The sequence below is a fragment of the Panthera onca genome, chromosome B4, assembly GCF_046562875.1.
Source record: "Panthera onca isolate mPanOnc1 chromosome B4, mPanOnc1 haplotype 2, whole genome shotgun sequence".
Classification (NCBI taxonomy): Eukaryota; Metazoa; Chordata; class Mammalia; order Carnivora; family Felidae; genus Panthera; species Panthera onca.
The window spans coordinates 94,155,717-94,182,150 of NC_138345.1; the positions used below are offsets into that span (position 1 = coordinate 94,155,717).

The following is a 26,434-nucleotide window of genomic DNA, read 5'->3' on the forward strand; positions in this document are numbered from 1 at the left end:
ATCATGACCCGAGCCAAAGTCAGACACAACTGATTGAGCCACCCAGGTGCCCCAAGAGTTTTAATTTCTATAGGGTAATATTTAGAATAAAGACTCCTGGGTCGTATTTTAAGTGTAAGCCTAACTTTATAGAAATTGCCAAATTTTCTAGCGTGGCCATACCATTTGCCATTACTACCTGCAGCATATGAGACATCCAATTGCTTCTCTTTATTGCCAGTTCTTGGTATTATCAGTTTAAAATTTTTTTCTTATAGCTGTTCTGTAATAAAAAGCCATTCTATAGTGGTATCTCACTGTGTTTTAACTTGCATTTTCCTAATGATGGATGATGTTGAGTATCATTTAATGTGCTTGTTTGCTATTTGTATGTTTTCTTTGGTAAAGTGTCTGTTCAAATTTTATGCCCATTGAAGTTTTCTTACCTTTGAGTTTAGAGAATTGTTTAAATATTCTGTGTATAAGAACTTCATTGGATTTGTGATTTGTGAATATTTTCTCCCAGTCTGTAACTTTTCATTCTTTTAACAGTGTCTTTCCCAGAACAAAAGTTTAAAAATTAAAAAAAAAAATTTTTTTTTTAACATTTATTCATTTTTGAGAGACAGAGAGAGACAGAGCATGAGCGGGGGAGGGGCAGAGAGAGAGGGAGACACAGAATCTGAAGCAGGCTCCAGGCTCTGAGCTGTCAGCACAGAACCCGATGCACGGCTCGAACTCACGAACTGTGAGATCATGACCTGAGCCGAAGTCGGATGCTCAACTGGACTGAGCCACCCAGGTGCCCCTAAAATTTTTATAATGTCCAATTTATCCATTTTTTCCTATACAGTTTAAGCTTTATATCTATGCAATATAGATACTCCCTACTCTAAGTTCCCCCAAATTTTCTTCTGTTTCCTTCTAAAAGTTTTAGAGTTTTACATTTTACTTTTAAGCCTATGATCCATTTTGAGTTAATTTTTGTGTAAAGTTTGAGATATAAGTTGAGATTAATTTCCTTGTGTATGGATGTCCAGTTATTCCAGATTTATTTGTTTAATAACCATTCTCCATTGAATTACTTTTAGTAAAAAATCAGTAGTATTTTTTATCTAGCAAAAAATCAATTGGCCATATTTATGTAGATCTATATCTAGACAAATATTCAGTTCCATTGATCTCTGTGCCTATCATTTTGCCAATACTACACTATCTTTAAGAGATATATTTTCTGGCTAGAAATCTCCCCCCTTTTCAGCCCTGAGAAATAGAATAGAAACAGATGAGGGAGAGGGAGAAGATGAGAAAAAAAAAAAACCAACTCTGTCACACAGTGAAGATAAATCAGACATAAAATGAGGCCGTGGGAATATAGGATAGGACTAATAGAGAACTTCTGTTTTTTTAATAAATGTCTTCTCATTTGCAAATATCCTCTTTTAATGTGTATTTTTGAAAAAGAGAGAGAGAGAGAGAGAGAGAGAGCGAGCAGGGGAGGGGCAGAGAGGGAGAGGGAGACATAGAATCCAAAGCAGACTCCAGGCTCTGAACTGACGACACAGAACCTGACATGGAGCTTGAACCCACATTCTGCAAGATCATGACCTGAGCTCAATTTGGGCATTTAACCCAGCTGAGCCACCCAGGCACTCCAGGGAATTTCTATTTTTAAGGGATATATTTTCTGCACATAAAAATTCCCCCCTACTTTTCAGCCCTAAGAGACAGAATAGAAACAGATGAGGAAAAGGGAGAAGATGAGAAACAAAACAAAACTCTGATTTCTATCTTGGTTATTGTGCTTTTATTATAAGTCTTGAAATCATATAGTGTAAGTGCTCCAAATCTGTCTTTTTCAAAATTCTGGCTATTCTAGTTCCTTTGATTTCTCATATAAATATTAGAATTATCTTGTTAGTATCTGTACAGTCCTGCTGGGATTTTGATTAGAATTGTATTAAGTTCAGAGATCCATATGTGGAAAGTTGGTATCTTAACAAAATTGGATCTTCCGATCCATCAACATGGTATATATCTCTATTTATTTAGGCCTTCTTTGATTTCTTTCATCAATGTTTTATACATTTCAGCATGTAAATCCTGTACATATTTTGTTAGATTTATGTCTAAATATTTCATGTTTCTCTTTGAGGCATTATAAATAATAGTTTTTTTCCTCAGTTTTAGGTTCCAATTATTCATTACCAACATATAAAAATAGTATTGATATTTATATATTGGTTAGGTCCTGCAACTTAATGAAGTCATTTATTAGTTCTAAGATCTTTTTTTTTTTTTATAGATTTTTGGGGATTTTCTGTGTTTACAATGATGTCATATGCAAATTAGGACACTTGTATATCCCAAACTCTATGCCTTTAGATACTTCTTTTCTTTTTTTTTTTTTTTTTGCTTTATTGCACTGCGTAGGACTTTGGGTATAATGTTGAATAGAGAAGTAGAGACAGTAGATGTACTTGCCCTGTCCCTAATCTAAGAGGGCCATTATTCAGTTTTTTAAAATTATTGAGTATGATACAATGTTTTTTCCCCCTTTAAAATGTCTTTTTATTTATTTTGAGAGAGAGAGCATAAACAGGGAAAGGGCAGAGAGAGAGGGAGAGAGAGAATCCCAAGCAAGCTCTGTGCTGTCAGCACAGATCCTGATGCAAGGCTCAAACCCACAAACCATGAGATCATGACCTGAGCCAAAACTAAGAGCCAGTTGCTTAACTGACAGAGCCACCCAGGTGCCCCAGTGCTTTTTTTTTTTTTTTTTTTAACTGAGGGAGATTCTCTTCTCTTCTTGCTTCCTCTCCTTAACTTTTAAATTTTGAACAAACCTTATATTCCTGGGATAAACCTCAGTTTGTTGTGAGGTATTGTCTTTACACGTATTGCTAGGTTCAATTTACTAGTATTATGTTGAGGATTTTGCACCTACATTCATGAGGATATTGATCTGAAGTTTTCATAGATGGTGTTTCTCTGGCTTTGGTGTCAGGGTAAAATAGCTTCTTAAAATTATTTGGGAAGGGTTCCACCCTTTTAAATTCTCTGGGTAAGATTGTGTGGAATTGGATTTATTTCCTCTTTAAATATTTGGTAAACTTCACCAGTGAAACCATCTTTGCCTGTAGTTTGCTTTGTTGGAAGATCTTAACTACAGATTAAATTTATCCAATAGATATAAGACTATTCATGTTATCTCTTTCTGCTTAGTGATTTTGGTAGTTTGTCTTCCTTCTCTGTTGCCCCCAAGGAGTAAGTCCATTTCAAATATGGACACAGTTCAAAGTATTTCTTATTAGCCCCATACGGACTCTGAGTCTGTAGTGATATTTCCTCTTCTGTTCATCATATTGATAATATGCTTCTTTTATCTTTTTTTTTTTCTTGATCAATCCGGTTAGACACTTAAAAGTTTTATTAGCAGCTCTTGGTTTCATTGATTTTCTGTATTGTGCTAGTTTTCAGTAGCACTGATTTTTACTCTTTATTTCCTTCTTTGGCTTGCTTTAGGTTCAGTTTGCTCTTCTTTTTCTAGTTTCTTAAGGTGGAAACTTAGTTCCTGATTTGAGATCATTCTTTGTTTTCTAATATAAGCATTTGATGTGTACGTTTCCCTCTCTCTATGGCTTTAGCTGCCTGCTTCAGTTTTTGACATATTTTAATTTTCTTCAGGCTTAAAATATTTCCTAATTTTCCTGAGGCCACCTCTTTGACTCATGGGTTGCCAGAACTGTGCTTCTTAATTTCCAAATATGTGTGATTTTTTTCTATGTTTTTCTGTTACTGATTTCAAGTTTATTTCTCTTATGGACAGAGAACATAATTTGTATGATTCTGATTCTTTTAAATTTGTTAAGGCTTGCTTCATGACCCAAGATAGAGTCTATCTTGGTAAATTTTCCATGTGCACTTGAAAAGAATGTGTATTCTGCTATTGTTGGGTAAGATCTTTTATAAATGCTAATTAGGTTAAGTTGGTTGACATTGTTGTTCAGGTTATCTCTATCCTTGCTGATTTTTTACTGCTTTCATCTATTAGTGTGAGAGGAATATTAAGCCTTCAAGAATGATTGTGGATTTAGAATTCATACTTCTTTCCCCAACACTTAAAAAATTTTGACCTACTGTCTTCTGACCTCCATGGTTTCTGATGAGAAATAGACAGTTATTTGAATCATTTTTCCTTTGCATATGTCATTTTTCTCTGACTGTGAGATATTTTATCTTTGGTTTTCAGCAGTTTTATTATGTTGTGGCTGGGTATGGGCATAGTTTTCTTTGAGATTATATTGTTTGGGATTATATTGTTTCTGAATTTGTAAATTTATAGCACATTTGTATGTGCTGACTTTGTAAATTTTCATGACATCTGGGAAGTTTTCAGCTATTATTTCTTCATATTTGTTTTTCTGTAATAATGTCTTTCTTACATGTTTTTAGGACTCCAGTGATACAAATGTTAGACCTTGGATACTGTATGGGTTCCTTGAGTCTCAGTTGATTTATTTTTTCAATTTCTTTTCTTTCTGTTGTTCAAATTAGATAATTTCTATTGATTCACTGTCTTTAAGTTCACTGACCCTCCTCTGTTATTTTCATTTTGTTATTAACCCTATCTTGGCATACCTGAAAATGTCCTCCCTCTTCTCCGCTGTGAAAAGAATGAAACCAGACCTGAATCTCAGTAATGAGAAAACCTATTTGTGGATATCTCTGGTACCTGGCTCTTGCTGCTGTTTGCCAACAAGAACATCCTTGCCAAATGACCATGGAAAAAGGGCAGCTCAACATTTTGCAAGCTAGTTAAACACACACACACACACACACACACACACACACACACACACACACACAGCTAGTGGGTTGCCAAATGTGTGAGCCCACACTCTGAGCCAGCTCTTCTGCTGTAGGCACTGCGTGGGTTGAACCTAGACACTAATTACCCTTGTGCCTGCCCTCACATTCCCCCTCACTCCATCCAAACCACTGATGTGAGTCCCTGTAGGAAGACTGGGCAGGATGTATCCTTTCCATCTCTGGCCTGGAAACAATCTGCCAGAAATTGTCTAGTCTCTCTTCTATGTAACTGCTCCTTAAGAGAAAGTACAGCTAATTTTACCAGGGTTCTAATCATCTGGGTCACTTTTATAACTAGCAGAAAGAATTTTGGCTGTTTGGTGGGGAGAAGTGAACAAAAGTCTTATTCAAAGAATGGTCTTCTTATCTGGGAGGTCTGAAATCTGCTATATGATCTTAGTCTCCATGATAATAATGGCCCTTCCTGTAGAACCAGAGTTATCTCCTCATGGGCTATCACTATTGGTTTGCCTAACCAGATTCATTCTCTACCTTTAGGGGTGGTTGGGTATAAGAGAGGTAGAGGAGGGAATTAATATTGTTGAGCGCTTACCAAGCAATGGGCAATGTTCTTTGTGTTTTACATATTCATTTATTTAATTACACATTTGATTTTTATTTTACACATTTCATTCTCTGAACAAATTTGCCAAATAGAAACAATAATATCTACATTTTATAAATATGGAGGTGGAACGAGAGTAAGTCCACAGGTCAATAAGTGGCAAAGCTGGGATTAAAATGTACCTGGCTCTCCAACACATGCCCTTTCTTCTATATGCAGCTTTTACATTAATTAGGTGATATTTAGGAGGATGTGAATCTCAGGGAAATACATTCAATGCATCTAAAATTATCTGACAAAAGATGTGACTCAGGATGGATCTGAGCCATAGTTTGCAAAGATTGTCAGAGTTCATGCCCATTAAAGAAAAGTCCTATGATCAGATAACCTGTCATTGCTTGATAAAAACTGCTCAGCTGCATGTAGTTAAATGAGGCTGCAATAAAAGTCAGAGAGAGAACAAGTGGAAACAGTTCCAGTCCATGACCATGGGGCTGTTCAGGTGATTCAATGATGATTAGTGCAGCCTATTGAAATATTCCAAGTGTTGAGTATTTCTAAATACCTGGCTCTTTTTTGCAGGTTATTGCATTTTTCATAACAGCCCTGAGATGTAGGTTTTCTTGCCTGGGCTCACAGCTAATAAGTAGCAGAGCTGGGATTGAAACCTGAGTTTCTACCAATCCTGAGTTACTTCCTCTCTATTATATTGCCTATGAATTGTGCTTTAAAAAAATGTCAGTGACAACTCTTTTCCTAAGCGATCTGAGACTACTGGGCTGCAAAATTGATGAGAGCCAGTTTAAATCTCATAGGGAGACTTTCATGTCTCAGTCATATTAAAAAATGGAATTGGAATTATTGGCCCTCTAAAACAGGTACCCCTAAATGCTGTATGGAAAACTGGTCCCATGAGATGTTGTGGGAAAAAATAAAAGTTCATGGGCACTTGGGTGGCTCAGTCGGTTAAATGTCCAACTTCAGCTCAGGTCATGATCTCGTGGTTTGTGAGTTCAAGCCCTGCATCAGGCTCTGTGCTGACAGCTCGGAGCCTGGAGCCTGCTTCAGATTCTGTATCTCCCTCTTTCTCTGCCCTTCCCCCCGCTCATGCTCTGTCTCACCCTCTCTGTCAAAATAAATAGACATTAAAATTTTTTAAAATAAAAAAATAAAAGTTCCATGATGAGCAAATGAACTTATGATTCACTAGCTTAAAAAATATTAAATGAACTTCGCTGCAGGACTTTTCAGAGCTTTTGATATGCTAATGTGCAACTGAAGAAGGGAAATGGTATGCAGTGTTTCTCAAATTTATTTGGCCATGAACCCCTTTTGGGAGGCATGCACTCATACATGAGCACTGGGATATGCTGCTCAGGACTTTCTCATCTTTCTGTGTAAATCTAATTGGTATGTTGAGCTGGGACAGTCCTGTCAGCACATGGAAATTTCTAAATATTGCCCTTAACCCTTTGTTTCCTTGTGTGGCAGAGTCCAGGGCAGCTGTCTGCCCAGGAGGAGCAGGCTGAAGTCCTCTGGTTTCCCTAGGTTAGCCAGCCAGTTACCTACTAGGTACACAGGTAAGCTGTGGTGGACGTACTGGGAAATGTCTAGGTGTGGAGAGCTGCTTGAAGGGAGGGTGGGTAGAGCTTTAAGAGATAGCATAAACCCTGGAGGATGCAGGAAAAAAGGACAAGAAGTGTGTGTGTGTGTGTGTGTGTGTGTGTGTGTGTGTATGTGTGTGTGTGTGAAAGGAAGACTCCAGAAAAGGGACTAGTGAATCTGAAAACAGGCTTTATTTCTTTCAAAATGCCCAGAGGTTCACCTGCTTCTTTTCTTTTCTCTAAGTGTGGGTCAGGGAGCAGCAGCACCCGTATCACCTGTGAGCCAGAAATGTAGCATCTCAGACCTTACCCTGGAAAAGCTGAATCAAAATCTGCATTTTTCATGAGATCCCCATGGGATTCACATGCACATTATAATTTGAGAAGCCCTGCTTTAGGTCACATAAACATGCCTCCTTCCCCATCCCCTCCTATGTTCCAATCCAAATGATTTAGCATGGTTTGAGTAAGTGTGCTCTGTGGGGGTCATATCATATCAGGCTATAGGCTGGCCTTGGGGTCCTGATTGTGGAGTAAGAGAGAACTAGCTGAGGGCACTGAGGTAACACCTATTCACAGGTTTGAATGGGTGACTTCACAGGAGGGGGACCTTAAAGGCACATTAAGTCTGTGAGGAATCAACTATAATCAATATTTCATTCTAATGATGGAGCTTATTCTGGGTTTTACTTAGGACTTGGCTCATTGGGGTTGGACCACAAAATAAGCTAGGAGTCAATGACCAGCTGCGTGCTTTCGTTCTGCCGCCAGTGGAGTGGGGCCGATAAGCTCTTTACTGTGGTGTTGTGAAAGGGGTGAGGTAACGTGTAGTTCTGTGAGAAGAGCTTGTCAAAGGCCGTGTGACCAGCTTGGCTTCTGGGTTCAAACTGATGCAGTAGGAGAAGGCTAAACAGAATCCTGTGCTGAAGCATTACTGGCAATGTCTCCATTCTAAAGATATTTGTGGGAAGTGAAATCACCTATAGTAATTAATTTGATTAGGAGAGTCTGTATTTATTTAATTTATTTTAATGTTTTTTAATGTTCATTTATTTTTGAGAGAGAGAGAGACAGAGTGCAAGCAGGGCAGGGGCAGAGAGAGAGAGACAGAATCCGAAGCAGGCTCCAGGTTCTGAGCTGTCAGCACAGAGCCTGATGCAGGGGCTCAATCTCATGAACCACAAGATCATGACCTGAGCCGAAGTCAGATGCTTAACCGACTGACCCACCCAGGCACCCCAGGATAGTCTGTATTTAAATCACTGTGTTCGTTAGAGCATTAACTCTGGTGGGAGACCATTTGACTCCAGCTTGACTAGTTGCCAGATGAATAACCTTGGATAAGTTATTTAACTGCATCAAGTCTTAGTTTCTTTGCCTGTGGAACAGGGGCATAGCTTTTCCTGTGATGGTCCAGAGCTTCGATAAGATAACACATGCAAAGGGAGAGCTCAGTGCTTGGACCAGAACAGGTTCTCCATTAAAGTTTATTTCTAAAGCAGCAGAGGAGTGGCGGTAAGAGGCTCAGGGTCCTTGCAGTTTGCCAATAAAGGGCTGGAGGGGTGGGGTGACATCATACTTCCTTTGCCTTGTCAAGAAATTATTTTCTTGGACTACCTTATCTACTGACAACATTTCTGCCAAGACTCTTGCTCATCCCAACTTCCAGGTAGTGGGTACAAGCTCTAACCAAGCTCGATCAAATATTTATTGTGTGCCTATGACACGTTCACTACCGGGGCACTATGCAGAACACACACACACACACACACACACACACACTCACTCACTCACTCACACATATATACACACAGTATTAAGACATATTCTTAATGCAGATATCCATGTGGGAGGGTAAATCGCATACTTAAAACATTGGAGAAAGCATTTTCAAGAGCAGTTATTTCTCTCGTTGGTTGATGGGGTACAGCAGTGAACAAAACAGATGAAATCGCTGCTAATGGTTTACCAAGGGCAGTGTGTTGGGAAGCAGTCTTCCCTGGCAGGACACCCAGGAATTTTTCTCTGAGTTGGTGGTGCATGGTGATGATAAAAAGCACACTGGCTTTTTGTAGGTTTAAGTAGTGTTTTTAAGTTCCCAACAGACAATGCATTTCCTTATTGCCTGTTCCTGGGGTGAGCTGTTCCCCTGCCTTCACTCTTGATGCTCCACTGCTGTCATTCTGCTGTAGTGGGAAAAGAAAGACAATGGCATATGTCAGAATAATGGCAAATAATGGCAGAATTTAGTGTAAAGTCATTCAGTAAGATGAAGAAAAATAAGCATTAGAAGGTGAAGGAATAGGAAAAGGGGGTAGGGAGGCCATTATTTTTGATTGGGTGGTCAGGAAAGCCATCTTTAAATATATATATATTCATATATTTAAAGATGGCTTTATATATATATATATATATATATATATATATATATAACCTAACCTAGGTTATATATAACCATATATAACCTAGGTTTATATATATATATATAAAACATGTTATGTTATATATATATATATATATATATATATATATATATATATATATATATAAAACATGTTATGTTATATATATATATAACATATTTATGGTCATATGTTGTATAAAAAAGCAGTCATTCATATTTATTAAGTACCAACTCTGTACCAAGCACTGTGCTGAGTTGAGATCACTGTGCAATAGAGTTTAAGAGAAGGCGCAGTTGGTGTGTGAAGGCACTAGGGGAGTCATCAAAGAAAACTGGGGATTGGATTGTGAGTAATCCCAGCTGGGCATTCACATGAAGCCCATGTCTCAATACTGTATTTCCCACGCAGTGCCTGGTATAGTCATGAGCACATAGTAGCCACTCAATAAAAACTTGGTCAAGCCTGGTTACAAGCTGAGAGAAATATTGGCTGCTTTGGGCACAGTATGCAGTTGTCATGGATATACATATAATCTCATCAGCTGGAAAGAAGAGTCTATTTTGCACTCCCTCCTTCAGTTTGCATAGCATTCAACCCCCAGGAGACCATATTTATCCATATATCCTCCCAAACACAGAAACAAATTATATATCTGAGAAGAGGAGATTTAGAAGGCAAATTATTCATTTTTTATTAGTAGCTAAGAATCTGTTGATTATTACAACTATCTCCTACAGAAGGTGGAGACAAAGATGGCCACTGAAGGAGTGATCCATGATTCTGTTACTTTCCAAGTCCACTTCATGGAAATCACTTTAGCATAATAGGCAAATTCAGAACACAAAGGCCAGAACAGTCTAATATGCATGACTGGGTGTAAAGAGGAGATTAACAGCTCATTAACAGTCCCAAACAAAAGTATTTTTCTTAAAGTTAACTATTGCCTTTGTTTTAACAATTTGCTCAGTTTCAGAGGTAGCTGTCATTAATTCTTCCTTCAGATTCTCTTAAAAGGACTGTAAACTTTTTCTCAATACTATAAAATTCATCAAGCATGGAATGCAATGAAATAAAGGAGTAGCTGTGGTGAGTTTTGGAAGGGAGAGTAAACTGTAAGGAAAGCATTAAAAAACTTCAATGTTTTCATCTTGAAACCATCACCATATGTTGCTGCCACTCAACACAGGGACCTTTGATTCTCCATGCCTGTATTCCTACATAAAATATTCCATGCCATATTTCTCGAGTGAATTGATAATTTACTTCCGATTTTTAATTTTTATTAACGTTATTGAATTCGGTGGTGCCACTAATGTAGAGGTAACAACTGCCTAGAATCTTGAATGTGGAATTGTGAAATCACAGAGCCAATCAAAAAATTTAATTTATAAATCTATAGAAGTGATACATGTGCAGAATTTAAGAAGTCAAATAGAACTGTGGGTATATGGCTTATAATGAAAATCAGCAATCCTCTGCCCTAGTTTTCACCATGTTTCTGAGTCTGGCTCTCCTAGAGGCAGATACTTTCCAACTCCTTTAGAGATTTCTACCACTTTATATCTGAATGGTGTTGTATATTGCTATTCTTGCTTTATGTATTTTAGAACTTAATGTCATCTTCAGGGAGGATTTAACTTTCTTATACCACATCTGACATCCACTTCTAGCACCAGCCTCCCAATATCATAAAGTTGTATAAAATTTTTGGTTAGGTCAGTAGCCAGGGCTTACATTATTATCACTATGTGTTCACATATTATTTATTACAATTATATTTTCTTTCTTGAACTTATTGTTTTTCTCAAACCTAGTCTTGTTTTCATGATTTTCTTGACTTTGAATATAACTATCATTAATTCTTCCCACAAATTCTCTGAAGAGAATTGCCAAATTCCTCCCAGTAGTAAAACACATCAATTCCTTTTCTCCCTAAAGAAATTTCTCAGATGATCTTTGCCATTACTGACTTTTTTGTTCTATCAACTTGTACTACCTATTTCTATCAATTGATAAGAGAGGGATGTTAAAATCTCTATGATTGTACAATTATTTATTTCTCCTTTTATTTCTGCAAATTCTGCTTCATGTATTTTGAAGCTATTAAAGAAACAATCATGATTGCTATGGCTTCTTTTTAAAAAAAAATGTTAATGTTTATTTATTTTTGAGAGAGGCAGAGACAAAGCATGAGTGGGAGAGGGGCAGAGAGACAGGGAGACACAGGCTCCTGTGTCCGAAACATGCTCCAGGCTCTGAGCTTGTCAGCACAGAGCCCGACGTGGGGCTTGAACTCATGAACTGTGAGATCATGACCTGAACCAAAGTCAGACCCACTTAACCGACTGAGCCACCCAGGTGCCCCTGCTATACCTTCTTAATGAAAGAACTATTATTGTGGAATGAGCCTCTTTATTTTTAGTAGTGCTCTTTATTATGAAGTCTATTTTACCTATTATCCATGAAGTCACTTCTGCCTTCTCATACACTTTTTTCTCCATTAATTTTCAACTTACCTGAGTGTTTATATTTAAAGTGTTTCTTGTAGGCAACATAAAGTTGGGTCTTGCTTTTTAAAAACCCATTCTTACAATCTCTACCTTTTATTGGAGTCGTTAATCCATTAACATGTAATGCAATTATTGATGATGTATTTAATTTTGCAATTTTATTATTTGTCTTCTTTTTATCCATTTCTTATTTCTTTGTAATTACTTTCCTACTGTATTAGAATTCCATTTTATCTTCTGACCTTACCTATATACTTCTTTGAATCATTTAAATTTTCATTGCCTACTTAGAGTTAATGAATTAATATTGTACCACTTTACATAAAATGTAGAAACCTTCAACTGTATAATTCTATTTTACCCCCCGACTCCCTTCCTCTATGCTATAGTTAGCATAAGTGTTACACTTTCATACATTATAAATGCTACAAGATAATGTCATAATTTTTTGCTTTAAATAGTCCTACGTATCTTAAAGAAACTGAGAAAAAATGATTTTTTATTTAGATATATATATATTTTTATTCTCTACATTCCTTCCTAAAGTTTCAAGTTTCCATCTGATATCATTTTCCTTTAGCCTTAAATAATGTCTTTAACATTTCTTATTGTGCATGCCTATTCATGGTTTTACTTAAATTTTTTTTTAATCTGAAAATGTCTTTATTTTGCTTTTATTCTTGAAGGATATTTTCATCATATTTGAAATTCTAGATGGTCGGTTTTGATTTTCTCCAGCACTTTAAAGATACTGTTGTACTGTCTTCTTGCCTCTGGAGATTTTGATGAGAAGTCATTGGTCATTTGAATCACTGTGACTCTACATGTAATATGTTTTTTTCTGGTTACTTTTGAAAGTTTCTCTTTATTTTTGCTTTACACTGATTTGACTCTGATGACCTATGCGTGGTTTTCTCTATATCTTGCTTAGGATTTGTCGATCTTCTTGAACCTATAAATTTATGTCCTTTGCAAAATTTGGGAAGGTTTTAGTCACTATATCTTTAATTATTTTTCTGTTATGTCCTCTCCATGGTTCATGAATCTTTTTCTCTCCCTCTTTTTAAATTCATTTCTCCCTCTCTGTTCTTTAGGTTGGATCATCCCTGTTGATTTTCTTCAAGTTATTCTGTTACACCACCTAGGGATTTTTTCATTTTCTATTTTTATTTTCATTTCTAAATATTTTCAATTCTAGAATTTCCATTTAGTTCCTTTTTAGTTTCTACTTATTGGCTAAGATTTTGTATTTTTTATTCTTTACAAACACATTATCCTCTCCTCCATTAGGCTTAGTTGTAACAGCTGTTTTTATAATAGCTGCTGCTAAAATCTGCATTTGTGTGCTAATCCAATATCTGAATCATCTCTGGGTTGGTGTCTTATAATTGTTCTTTTCCTCAAGGCTAGGCCATATTTTCCTGGTTCTTTGTTTGTTGAGTAATTCTTAATTGTATTCTGGAAATTGTGAATGTCTGGCTTTTTTTTTCTTTTTACATTCCTCTAAAAAGTATATATACTTTTGCTTTCCAAGTGGTTACTTTCTTTAAACTCAAATATAAACTCTGTCTCCTGTGCAGCAGCTCAAATATTTGTTCAGTTATTTCATTTTATTTTATTTTTTGTCTTGTTTTGTTTTGTTTTTGGTTGGACTGTGTATAGTCAGCCCCATACATTGATGGCTCAGGAGTCAGCCAGACATTTGGCCAGAGTTTTTTATACAGAATCTAGGGTTTCTCCTCTCTGAATCTCTTTTCCCCAAGATTTCCCTTTCACTTTAAGCAGCTGTTTGCCCCCAACTCTGTTCTCTGGTTCTTTAGGTCAGAAAGTTTGTGTGTTTCTATCAGAGTTTTAGCTGTTCTGTGATTCTGCCGTCAACTGGGTCTGAGGCTAAAAGCTGTAAATAAGTGATTTACCTTATGCTATTTCCTTCATCCAAGTTTCAGTGTCCCTCCAGAATCTTCTTGCTTTTGACCACTTTCCAGTGTTTTCAGGCAGATTGTTTTTTGTTTTGTTTTGTTTTGTGTTGTTGTTGTTGTTTTAAATTTTTCAGAGTTCACAGTTTTTATTTATGGAAGGGTCAGGTCTGTTAGGAGCTCCAGTCATATGAGAAGCAGAAGAGCTTTTTGCGGATATTTTTTTTTTTTTTTTTTTGCATCCCTTCTTTATCTATTTGCTTGTTCTTTGTGTTTAATGTTAAAGGTTTCTGGAAATGTCTAGTCCTTCATCTTTTGTTCCTGTTTAAGACATTCTGTTTGCAAACCATTATTTTCAAAGGATGCGTTTCATCATAGAGTGATCAAGTGGGGATTGGCTATGTTGCGGGGGGGTAACTTCAAAATATCCTTTTTTCCCTTGAGGTCATTCAACTTTTCTGGGGAACAATCTTTCAATTTCCTATGGTAGGAAATCTGCTCGGATGCTTACAAAGTCAAGTTGAAGAAGGCTCTCAGGGTTCGGTATTTAGACTTTTAATGAATCCTTCCATTTTTAGCTCAGTAGTTTTACAATCTCCCTGGATCTGTTTCTTCAGAGAGTAAAACTTTCCAACTTGCGTTGCAGTGATGGAGGTAGTTGTCTGGCTGTAGAGGTTGGGAAAGCTACTCTTAGGATCCAACCATTCTTTAATCAAGGTTTCAATCAATCCTTTTGTTTTCAGCTCCACCTTCAGCCTGAACTCAGAGGTTCCTGGTGACTCCAATGTCTTGGGCTTTTCTGAAGTTGCATTAAAATTGGATAACTTCTTGTTGGCTCCTATGTCCCTTCTGCCATCCCCAGGCAGTCTTGTTTTTGCCTTTTCCATTCTACTAATTCAAGTTACCATCCATCCTACTTCAGTGTGCCACAATGTTATTAAAATATAGTCTTGTACACTCTCTCTGCACATGTACTCTATGTCCTTTTGTGTTTATGCCTCTTTATTCCTTTACTTTCATTTTTGGTGGCATTTTTGGAGGAAGGTGGTGTTTTTGGAGGAAGGTTTTCTGTTACTCATAAAGAGTGAATAAATTATAAAAGACTAATTTGAGGAGAAAGCCTAACTTTTCTTTTTTTTTAATGTTTATTTATTTTGAGAGAGAGAGAGAGAGCGTGCAATCAGGGGCGGGGGCAGAGAGAGAATCCCAAGCAGGCTCTGTGCTGTCAGTGTAGAGCCCGATGTGGGGCTCAATCTTAGAAACCGTGAGATCACGACTTGAGCTGAAATTAAGAGTCAGACGCTTAACCAACTGAGCCACTCAGGTGCCCTGAAAACCTAACTTTTCTAATAAATAATAAAAACAGACTTTTCATTGTACGAGGTTGAAATCTTAATCAACCAAGAAAAACACGATAGCTTACTCTTCCAGCAGGAGAATCAAGTAGAGGGTGGTAGTGGTTATGAATGACTTAGAATCATGGAGTTTCTGAGCCATAAGGGACTTGTAGGTTTTTTGGAACAGAAGATTTCACACTTTTTTAGTGGTGGTACTCATTTTTTTCTTAAATGAAATTTTACTTGCACCTCAATATATAAAACAAAAAGTTATGATTTTTTCCCCCAGGCATTTAAATTTTTTCTTTTGTAAAATCACTGAGCTCATTCCAATCTCTTTGGGATTTCCCAGAGCACAGATGGAAAACCATTGCTTTAGTGGTGACATTTCACAGCGCTTTAGCCTAAACAGTATGCTCAACCTTCTCTCTGGTATAAGAGCTTCAAGAACGTTAAGAAGCCAACAATACGGTTAATTAAACTGTATTGAGCATGCACTACATTTGGGGGTAATTATGTTATGGATTTTACACATACTATCTCATTTAATTCTCAACAGTGTTATGAGGAAGGCATGATGATTATTTCCACATGGTAGGTGAGGAAACGGAGACTAAGGTCTTGTTCATGAACACACAGCTAGGAAGTGGAAGAGCTGGGACCCAAACCCAGGTCTGTCTGACTCAAAGCCCATTTACTTAACACATGACACCAGGCGTGGCCTGGTGGGCTTTGGTCCCCATGGTGCACTGTGTGTTGTACCCAGCGGTACCTCCCATTTGTGGCCAGGGTATAATGACCGCACAGGTTACAACAAAAAGCAATGCATGTCTCTAATCCTCAGGCAAGGGCAGCTTCCGGATACTCCACCTTATTCTGCATCAGACTCCTGTTCTCCTCCGCAGATCAAAGGTGAGTGCCATCTGCCTCGCGCACGCCTTGCAGCGTCCCTCTTCTTGGACTCTGGGTGGTCAGAAAGAGAGCTCTTCTCACCTGTGTGTTCCCCCAGGTGCATGCTGCCCAGCGGCGAGACCTGCAGCCGGGAGGACTCCAGCTACTTTTCTCCACTCCGCGGCTGCACCTGACTCGCTGCCTGCGCAGCTGCCACAGAGCTCGCCTGAAATGAGCAACTCTGCCCGCACCCACAGCGGCGTCCACAACTGCTATCCAGGCTCCGGTCATCTTACGACCCCCCCGGACCATTGCGTGTCCTGCCGTCCGGGGATAAGCCGTTCTTACCATCAGCAGCCTCTGTGCCACAGCCCTGGGTAAAGGGCAAGATATTTAGTTATGAAAGACCTCAGAGCAGCCAGCACCCCCCGCAGTGCCGGTAAAGAATGAACAGTGGCGTTCTCTCTCCAGGAGATGGCGGTGTTGAGACATATATCAGACACGGCAAGGCCCCAGCGCTCTCGGCTTTAGGCCGTCTTTTAACTAAAAACCCGCTAAACCCAAAGTCCTCGTTCGATGGAAAGTGAAAATGTCAGAAATAGAGAGAGACATTCTGAGTGATGGAGAAAGCACTATTTACATTTGTAGTCTCAGCTAGAATACGCAAGTAATTTGTGAATTAACACATAGAGTCCTCAGATAAATATTAAGCATGAACTAATATGCGTTTTAATTTTCTCTCTTTTCCTTCTTCTCCTCCTTTTCTTCTTTTCTTCTTTCTTCTGAATCTACAGAATGGCAAGGAGAGTAGAGGTCATCAAAAATTGTGGTGAAATTCCATGTGAAAAAAAAATGTCAGGTGTAAAATGGATACATATTTTATATACTTATATTTATAAGTATACTATAACACTATCTTGTCTATACTGTATTTATATATAAGTTCATATACTATATTTTAACTTCTCTGTCTCAATATCTTCTCTGCTTTTGGAAACATTGGCAGTTTATTTTTCAGGTAGGTGAGTCTCTGATCCATTGGATATTGGGAAACTAAGTTTCAGACTCGCGGGTTTCTGGAACAGAAGCTTGCTCTTTCCACTCATGCACAACCTAGTGTTGCACACCAGTAGGGCTCAAGGAATCTTAGCTAACTGGAATTAGTCTTAAGAAGTCTGAGAGAAGACACCTGGGAAATTGAATCTGATTTAACGTAACATGGAGAGCACAAACTCCTAACCTGCATTTTGGGTTCTTGATTTTAGAGCCTCGTTGCCACCAACCAAGAAGAGGAAGAGCACACAGGTGCTGGAGGACTCCGGGGACCATCAAGTGTGGGCCCACCGCTCCAGACCAAGTGAGCCAACCCGGGGCCCATCTCTGCTTTCGCCATTAAGACGGGGATTTTGATCAGTCTTGCAGTAGCCCTACAGGATGATTTTCTCTCTCCTAGAAGGGCAAGGATAGGAGTTTCTTTCTTTCCTTTTGACATACAGTTTCGTGCAGTCTTCGGTGGGGTCATGTAGGTCCTTCTCTCCTAGGAAGAGGTGCCATTGTCTCTCTCTTTGGTGGAGATGAAATGCCGGTCCTTTCAATTTCAGGGGCAAGGTTCTGATTCAGTAGGCTTGAGGTGGGGTCTGAGATTCTGCCGTCCGAACAGGCTTTCAGTGTTGCCTGCTCGTGGAGGGTACTCTGAGAAGCAGACTTGGGAAGATTTCTCCAGTGGGGCAGGAAGGTAGAGAGCTGAGCTCCTCTGGCATCTGCTTCAGGTTAGCAGCTCCCAAGTAGGTCTTTGAAATTTTGTAAGATCATTTGCAAAGTCTTTCACCAGACTCATATGATGCCCAAGTGGTGAGACTACCTTATTTTTGCCTTCTACAATATGTGACACATCGTGTTTCAAGCTTAGAGACCTTTTCAAGTTATGAACAAATTGGGGATTTGGAGTCTGAAGGCTTGAGCTTTCAGAAGAAATGCTATGGCACTTATCGGGTGAAAGGAAAATGCTCCATGCCAATTCTGTTAGCCCCTGTAAATAATCAGACGTAGGCAATGTGAATAGAACCCCGGATTCAGGGTACATCTCTTTTATTCCCACATGCAACAGCTTGACGGGAAGGTCAAGATTTCTGTCTTCCAGCTCTCCCTCTCACTATTGTCCCCCAATTCCAGAGGTTTATACTGCCCTGAAAGGTGATGTGGTGGCTTCCTCACCTGCTTGAGTTGCTGCCTTTGTCTTTCACAGCCTTATGACAAGTGCTGGTCCTCTGTGCCCATGGAGCCTGCTGGTGTTTTCAGGGATGGCTGGCCTCCGCTCCAGCATGGGCTGGAGGGTCCTTCAACCAAGGCCCACACGGGGCCATTCCCTGGGCGTGCTGTGGCAGAACTGTGCTGGGTATTGGGCCCTTGCATGAACCAAACCTGTCACTGCCTTTTCTTTCACATGGATCCACCCTGGCCAGCAGGGTGCTTGGTTTTTCTTATTCGACGCTTGAGACACAAAAGGCTAAAGTCTCCTTTCTGGATAATATAGAGCTCACCATCCACCTTCCTGTGCAAAGCTTACTCTAATTTCTTCAAGAGTTCTTGCATCTAGCCTGCAGCCCCTTTGTGATCCTCAAACATAAAAGGCTGAGTGAATTTCTAGCCAGACGAGGGAACCATCTGTTCACTTCCACAGATGCACCAGCTCACTGAGAGGACTGGGCAAGCCACCCAAACCTCCCCAGCGTTTCCTCATCAAACCAGATTGCTGCTCAAATCATCCTGGCTGTCTCAGAGTTAAGCCCCATCCTGTGATGATTTTCTGCTGCCTGTCTCTGGAGAGGCCATTGATTTTTCACCATCTCCAGAGAAAATCATAGAAGAGTAACTGAAATGTCTCAACAGATAGGAAATCTTGAATCCCGTGTTTAAGTCCTATTCCAACAAAGGTCACTGAAAAGCTGACTAAAGATAATTGGCCCCAGACAACTGGGCCAGAATGTAAATGAACAGGTGCCCAGGGCTGGAAAAAAAAAGACAAAAATCCAAATGCCATGTTTTCCTTACAGCTTATATTTTTAGCAGAAGTTTTCTAGTAGAGAACTCATAGTTGATGTGGCAGAGGCCGAGGGTGCTTACAAAGTTCCTGGGGAAATGGTACAAGGGCAGAGGAAGAAGGAGCTTATGCGAGTCTTATTAGGCAGGAATTTTGATGGGAAGAGATGTTCTAAATCAATCAGTAAGTCTTTTCTAGTGACCGTCTCCTGAGCGGTTTATTTTGCCCAAGGGGTTCCAACATCCCCATTTATAGGGCTCACGGTGTAGACTCACTGGTTTGCTGTGGGCAGATGTGAAATGTTGCTTAGAGAGAAAGCAGCTGGGGGATAGGCTCTTGCTAGCTGGTTCCAGCCTCACATGGCCTAGATCCCAAATATGAGGGGGTTCTGCTTCCATCTGATCTGAACCCCAACTATGAGAGGATTCATTGACTCACGTAGTTTGGACCTCAAATACAAAAGGACTTTTCAGCCCCAGAGTTATGGCCTTTGGCTCCCAGTGAGAGGTGCACTGGCTGAATTCACACTGTAGAGTCAGAAAAAGTATCTGTCTCGTCTCCTCAGCAGTTGGGGACTTTCTGAGCCTGACTTTTCTTGATTGCCAAATGAGAATCATAATTTCTACTTCACCCATTTCTAAGATTTTTTTTTTAAGTAATGTAGAAAAGAATATTTTGAAAGGCATTAAAATGCAAATATGAGTTTTTCCAAAAGGGTTGGGACTTGGGCAGTGTGCTGCCTTCACACTCCTATTTCTCTTCTGCTACATTTTCTCGAGAAATCCTTGCTATAGCATGAAAAGAAGAGGGTGGTTTGAATCCTGTCTCTTCCACTTACCAGCTGTGACTCTGGGCAAGTTATTTCAGGTCTTTGAACCCCAGTTGCTGCATTTGTTAAATGAGATTAGGAATCCTTACTTCAGTTTGGCCGCACCTACTAAAGCATATCCTGTGACCCAGTAATTCCACTGCCACTTTTCATGATTCTGAGAAATCTTTTCAAAATGGTTGGTCACAAAAACTGGAAAAAAAAAAAAAAGAATGTTTTGCTTAGGTGACGTGTTAATAGGGACACCCCAAGACTGTGTTAGACTGTGTCTAACAGGAATGTGTACATATGCCTATGAAAAGACATTCACAAAAAAATACCCACAGTGGCATTACTTACAATAACCACAAACTGAAAATAACCCAAATGGCTGTCAAGGGCAGGATAAATTGTGGTATAGTCATACAGGGGAGTACTTACTCTACAGGCATGGGAATAAACAAAACGCCTGCCATTTGCAACAATATGTGTATGAGTGAATCTCATAAACATGATATTGGGCAAAAGAAGCCAACACGCAGGAATACGTACCATATTATTCCATTTCTATCAGCTCCTCTATGGTATGAGGTATCGGACTAGTGATTTGTCTTGGGTAGGGGAAAGTAGTAACTGCAAGGGGGCATGAAGGTGTCTTCTAGAGTCCTGGACGTGTCCTATTTCCGGGCCTACTGATAGTTACCCGGTATAATTCACTTTATTAGAAAGTATCAAATTGTGTACTAATGGTCTGTGTATTCTTCTTTATGTATATTAGACTTCATTGAAGAAAGGTTATTGAAGAAAAGGCGTTCTTACTTTGAAGACTGGATGAGAAACCGTGTCAAGTGTCTTGGTACAGACAGGACATGGGAGTAGTAGACATTATTATTAGTGTGAATAATAGTAAGTCCCAGTATTGGGCTCAGGCTTGTGCCTGGCATTTCAGTGTGGGCCTGGGGTCCCTGGATGTCACCAGCGGATGGCCAGCTCCCAGGGAAGCCATGACTGTGTTGGTGTTGTTAGAGTGACTGCCCCTTAGCTTTGCTGCTATAATGGGAAAAGGCAGGAACTGCTGTTATCCTTGACCTGGCCACCATGCCTGAGTGGGAAAGGGCCCACGTTAGCTGATATTCACTCAGGCACTCAGTGTTAGTTATTTCACATCGTATAGAATTACCACAGAGGCCAAGAATGAAGTATTCCTCAAGGCTTCTTGGGAATAACTGAGTCATCTGAGCCAAAACAAGTGCAGGTGGTGACGACAGTGCCACTAACATTAACCAAAAGCACCATAGTTTACATCCTTGCTAGCGACAGGCCCTGTGCTCAGCACCTACAGTCATAACTCATTGTGTTATGAGTGAATCTCATCACACAGTGAGCCCAGGAGGTTTCATACTGTTGCCTCCGTTTTGTAGATGAAGAAACTGAAGCCCAGAGAGCTGAACCCATTTTCCTAGATTGTACAGCTATGAAATGTACAGTTGTGCCTCAAGCCCAGGCCCATCTGATTTCAGACTCCAAGCTCCTGAACTTCCTTTACCCCCTGTCCCTTGTAGGAGAGAGGAAGGAAAGAAGGAAGAACTGGTTTCTCCTCTTCTCTGAATTTGGTATAAGCAGGAGAACTGTGGAAGGTTTTTGTTTATCCGTTTGTTTTAAAAAGTTTTTAGGTCTGGTAACTTTTGGAGGAGTGATGGCATGAGGAGGTCCTTGCATTGCTGACCCCCTGTAGTCTTAGCCGAGGTGGCGGTGGGGGGGGGGGGGGCGGGGGGAAGGTTTTCATGATTCTGAGAAATCTTTTCAAAACGGTTGGTCACAAAAACTGGAAAAAAAAAAAAAGAATGTTTTGCTTAGGTGACGTGTTAATAGGGACACCCCAAGAAAACACATTTTGTATGACATTTGAGATCAAAGACAACCTGAAGCAGTGTGTTGTTTATTTATGTGAGCAAGTCTGCAGTGCAAGTATAAAGAAAGAAAGGTAGGTGAGTGAAAGAAAACCCTGCATTTTCTAAGCTCTGGGCTAAGTGCGTGCTCCCCAGGAGCCCATGTTGTGCTTCTCTGTTGTTGCTTACAGCCTGCACCTGATCTTATGAACGCCCACTATTTCCCTTTCACTCCTGATGTCAGGCATGAGTGATAGTAGGGGAGTTAAAAGAAAAACAGAAAACGTACCAATAGAATTTACATAAAAAGTATCTGAGGTTGAACCACACGGTCTGGAAGCATACTCAAATTAAGACAAACAATTTACAAGGATTATGCAAAAATAGTAGCTCGTGTATGTGAAATTGCTGTTATTTTAACATACAAAAGTGGCAATTTCATATCGTCAATACTACATACGATATTTTGTTACTTTATCTTGGCATTAGCTTCTGAGTGCACTTGTACTATGGTATTCTCTCTGCTTGCGTGATGTTGCAAGATGGGCAAGACATCTGTTTTAATTTCTGTTGTGCAGTTGAGGGAAGTAAGACACTAAGTGAATAAATAGCTCCTCTAAGCTCAGAAAGCTAGTGCCACAAGGGACCCATAACAGAGTAGAATGTATGGGTTGCAATTAACAAAAACAAAGAAACAAAGGACAAAACCCCCACACCTCAAACTGCCTTAAGGAAAAAACAAACCAAAAACAAAACTGGAGGGTTTATTGGCTCCTATAACTCAAGAGTTTAGAATTGGATCCCAGAACTCAAATCACGCCATCAAAACTGGGCGCCCTTCATTCTCAACTCTGTGTTCTGCTGCTGTGGGGTTCATTCCTAAGCATTCCCAAAATGGTGCCGGCAGCTCTTGGGGTTATATCTCAGAGGTTTAAAGCTCATGGAAAAGAGTCGGCATCTTTGAACCCCTGTCCGCTGAAGTGCAGAAGTGCACTGTGCTTGGATAGGATTGGGCCATGAGCCTACCTGATGGAATTATTAATGCAAGTAGTGAATGTTGTGTTTTAACTGATCCGGTCTGGGTCCCCATACCCTCCTCTGACTGGGAGTAGGCTTCCCTGGAGCCACGTTGGCTGGAAGTGGCTATGCAGGAAGTAGGGTAGACAGACACTGAGGGCAAAATATCCCAAGTACCATTGCATCTTAGAGATCACTGACCCCAAATTGCTCTTTTTGCAGATGAGGAAACAAGGCTAGCCACACGTCTCTTGCCTCCCAACACTTGTTACTTCCCACGTGCTCACTCTACCTCATCCATGGCCAGTTCATTGGCTCCCTGCAGCTGTCTGCGAATCTAGGAAAAACAGCCTTGGAGGAAGGATCTAACATGCCGATTTCTTTGCAGTGACAAATAGGAGTCACAGCAGTGAAGTGCAAGACTACGACGGTGAGGGACAGAACATGATGCCTGTGGACCAGTGTTCTCCTACTCTGAAGTGGCAGCCGTATCAAAGTGTTCCTTGGCACAGTTTGTTAAATGGTCATTACGAGAAACTGTAAGTGGCCCAGGGATGCCTGGTGCTGTGCTGGAGAGCGAGGGAAGGAAGGCAGTGCTAATCTTCAGGACTAAATCCAAGTATTTGGGCTTTGATGCCACTCCTGATTGAATAGGATGGGCCAATGAGAAAGCGTGCTTTACTCCTTATGTTTTGCATTCCAACTAGTGAAGAGTTGAGACGTGGATTTCTGGCCGTTAGGACTCCAAGCTTAAAATTCTAACTCATTATAATTTGCCCACTAAATGATGGAGGGAGAGCGAATCTTTCTGAGATCAATACCCAGTTCACCTAAATGCTGGAAAATGGAGATTTCCCAAATCAGTAACATTTAACCCTGCAGTTAATTTAAAATTCCATAAAATACTATTTTAGGGGGCCACATTAAATTGCTAGCTGGTGACACCCCTACTTCCCCAATATTTATGCTGTGAATCAGTATTGTCAAGTTCATTGGCAACATCTACTGAAGCAGTCACAGTTGGTGGTGGCTTTGTAGTAAGAGACTGAAAGTAAAACATAGAAAATATCTTTAAACTGGAAAAATTTTCATCCTAATCTTGTGACATTATAGTTTCAGGAAATAAATGTGAACGTACATATTATTACTCTTAAACATCCTCTGAGCCTTCTCTTTATTCCTGAGGATATGTCACCCACTTAAGTCTTCTAGAATTTTTAAGATTAAAAACGCCTTCTTGAATAAACCTAAAAAAATGTTAATGGATAAAGAATGGGATTTTCAAGTAATACATATAATATGAAATAAGAAATTTTGGTCTACAAACGAGGGCCTTTGTGGTATTTTCCAAATTCAAATATAGCTTATTTAAGAGCAAAACTTATCACTAGGACTTTCATGTTGGATGAACTAGAAGGAAGATATCTTTTCCTTCAAGCAAATTCTAAGGACTTAAACAGACTTTGGGAGTTGGTATGTTGAATGGGAGGCAGAAAGAAGCAAATTGCTAATTGTATCATTGAACTGTCACAACTTTTGTCTTTGCCACTGAGTGCAATTAGAAAAAGAAAGGAAGGGTCCATAGGTCTTGGTTTTGAGTCTTAGTCCGCATTTAGTTATCCTTCGGGGAGTATTTCATAGGCTTTCCTAAATATGAGTACCAAGGTATGAAACCTCAACTTCTTGAGGTAACTTCTCTTTCTTCTCATTTGAGTAGATTTTTTTTTTTTTAAGTTTATTTGAACAGCCAATCTAAACTCCACTGATCTGGAAAAAAAAGAGAACATGGATGGTATCAGCTCAAAGGTATAGAGGCAGATGTATTTTGAATGCTTAGACATAATTCACTTTTCTTAAGTGCAAGAAAAGGACAATATTAATCTACATTAGAATTCAGGTCATCTTAATTCCACTACTCATATCATTGAGACAGAATATCACTTGTCTCAGATTATTATGTCTAATTTGATACAAAAATATTGTTTCCTTAAGTTTTCCTGAAAGCACTAAAGTTAGGGGATTGAAAATTTATCAAAAACTTTTTTCTGAATGATATTTAAAACTTGTGTCAACAGAGCTTTTTAAAAGCCAGTTTAGTTGACTTTATGTATATCTTTTGATACCAAAATCAGAATCACTATTTTTAGGTAAATAAATTTCTATAGCCAGAGATTGGTGTTTAAGATTCACAGGAATCTTCAACATTGTGATTGTTGGTTGATTCAGTTTCTGCTTCCAGCAATCTTTAAATTTCAGGCTAATGCTCATATCTGAGCTACAAACCTTACCTTCTTCGGAGTTTTTGATAGTGAAACATGGAAGATCACAAAAAGATATTTTACAAAAAGGTATTTCCTATTTTCTCAACCAAGACTGTTCTTATTACCCTCTGCAGTAAAATCTATACGATTCAATTCATCTAGCCTTTAGATGAGCAAATTAGAAGATTAGTTCTAGAAACCTGAGTCAATATGAAGTTCCCAGATGGCATAAGACATGTGGTCTTTATCAAATCCTTCATTCAGTGACTGTTCCCGAATTTGCTGCTGGCAGCCGCAGGACTGTGGAGCCTTTGACATGTCAGCTACTTGGAGGTGATCAATGGCCCAGTGACTTGACCCATTGGGAAGGAGCTTAACTTGCAAAGAGCAGGAACACTCTTTTCCCAAGAGACTCATCCATATTTTCTGTCTCTGGAGTTAAAGGAAAATTTAGAAATTCAGTGTTGTTCATTATACTGGCAGCCATCCAAACTGAGATCCCGGGAAGCAGAGAACCACATACACAGCCGCAGAGAGCGGCAGAGCTCTAAGTCCTGCTCGCCTCTGCTTGTGGTCCTGGGAAGGAGCTTCTTACCTGAGGAAAACCCCACATTTAGGAATCTTGATGAATTAGAAATCATGTTCCGTATCTACAATATGTATGGGAAAAACTCGCCAAAAAGTTTTCACCTTTTATATTCTCTTCTCTATTCATTAAGGATGTTTTATTTTCCTTAACATTGGAAGTAGTTAATTAAACATGTCATACACATAGCATTGATATTGAACATAATTTTATGGGGCAAATAAAACAAGAGTCTGATTAGCCACCGCACCACTTCTGTTCCCGGCAAAAGTAACCAGCATAGTAGGTTTTCAGTGCTATTACCAGAGCAGGAGGCTAAGAAGGAAATGACTAAACTCTGGTGAAAACAGGTTTCGATCAGTGTTCTGACTGACTCTGGTTAATTTGGTTTAAAGCTATTCCTAGTAATCCTGACCAGTCTGCCTTTTTCTTATGACCACCAACAGGCTAAATCTGAGGGATTCATTCATCTGAGGGAGTATTTGAGTGTGGTGTTGCTGATGACATTTAGAGGCTTTTTTTTTTTTTTTTTAAGGTGGAAAAGATGAATTTTATCCCAGATATTTCACAAGTCTGAGGAATGTGGCGATTTCTCAACTTCTGGACTACGTCTTTCTATTGTGTGGTGGGGTCAAATTAGAATTCTGGAAAGCACAAAGGGAAAAGGCAGGCCAAGGCGACAGTCTTCCATTTGGCAAGAATTGTGCTTCTTCCTTGTGAGAAGATAAAATGCTGTGAGAAAGCCATCTGTGTT

The 26,434-nt window shown here is 39.4% G+C and overlaps 1 protein-coding gene across 4 annotated transcripts in view; it reads left to right on the plus strand.

Moving 5' to 3' along the window:
* MYRFL (myelin regulatory factor like) overlaps positions 1-26,434 on the plus strand; it is a 128,220-nt gene that overhangs the window by 33,702 nt on the left and 68,084 nt on the right. For all 4 annotated transcript variants that reach the window (XM_078449688.2, XM_078449685.2, XM_078449686.2 and 1 more), the window contains exons 3-6: positions 16,033-16,100; positions 16,198-16,456; positions 17,345-17,436; positions 23,222-23,372. In XM_078449688.2, coding sequence (XP_078305814.1) covers positions 16,033-16,100; positions 16,198-16,456; positions 17,345-17,436; positions 23,222-23,372 — 570 coding nt within the window. The remainder of the gene's footprint in view (positions 1-16,032; positions 16,101-16,197; positions 16,457-17,344; positions 17,437-23,221; positions 23,373-26,434) is intronic.